At 67.4% G+C, this 568-nt stretch overlaps 1 protein-coding gene across 1 annotated transcript in view; it reads left to right on the forward strand.

The window, feature by feature from the left end:
• LOC102766465 (mucin-5B) overlaps positions 1 to 568 on the forward strand; it is a 37,624-nt gene that overhangs the window by 18,078 nt on the left and 18,978 nt on the right. The window contains exons 21-22 of the mRNA XM_015560172.1: positions 20 to 42; positions 93 to 561. Of these exons, the coding sequence (XP_015415658.1) occupies positions 20 to 42; positions 93 to 561 (492 nt within the window). The remainder of the gene's footprint in view (positions 1 to 19; positions 43 to 92; positions 562 to 568) is intronic.

Consider the following 568-nt stretch of genomic DNA (forward strand, 5'->3'; position numbering starts at 1 on the left):
ACTGCCAGCGCCACCACAGCCACAGCCACTACCTCCTCCACTGCCGCCACCACCACCTCCACCTCCACCTCCACTGCCATCCCTGCCCCCAGCACCACAGCCACGACTACCTCCACTGCCACCCCTGCCACCGCCCCCACTACCACAGCCACAGCCACCACCACCTCCACTGCCACTGCCACCACTGAAGCCACCAGCAGCCAGGGCACGACTGGCTGTGAGCCCAAGTGCGAGTGGACAGAATGGTTTGACGTGGACTTCCCCACCTCGGGGGTCACGGGCGGAGACATGGAGACCTACGACAACATCAGGGCCGCTGGCGGCAAGATGTGCCGGGAGCCGCAGAAGATTGAGTGCCGGGCAGAGAGCTACCCGGAGGTGAGCCTGGACCAGGTCGGGCAGGTGGTGAGCTGCAGCCTGCAGGCCGGGCTGGTCTGCAGGAACCGGGACCAGAGGGGGCCGTTCACCATGTGCTTCAACTACAACATCCGTGTGCTCTGCTGCGACGGCGCCGGCCGCTGCCCCACCTCCACCGTGCCCCCGCCCGTGCCCTCCACCCAGGGCCTGA

Source organism: Myotis davidii, unplaced genomic scaffold (genome assembly GCF_000327345.1).
Source record: "Myotis davidii unplaced genomic scaffold, ASM32734v1 scaffold3211, whole genome shotgun sequence".
Taxonomy (NCBI): domain Eukaryota; kingdom Metazoa; phylum Chordata; class Mammalia; order Chiroptera; family Vespertilionidae; genus Myotis; species Myotis davidii.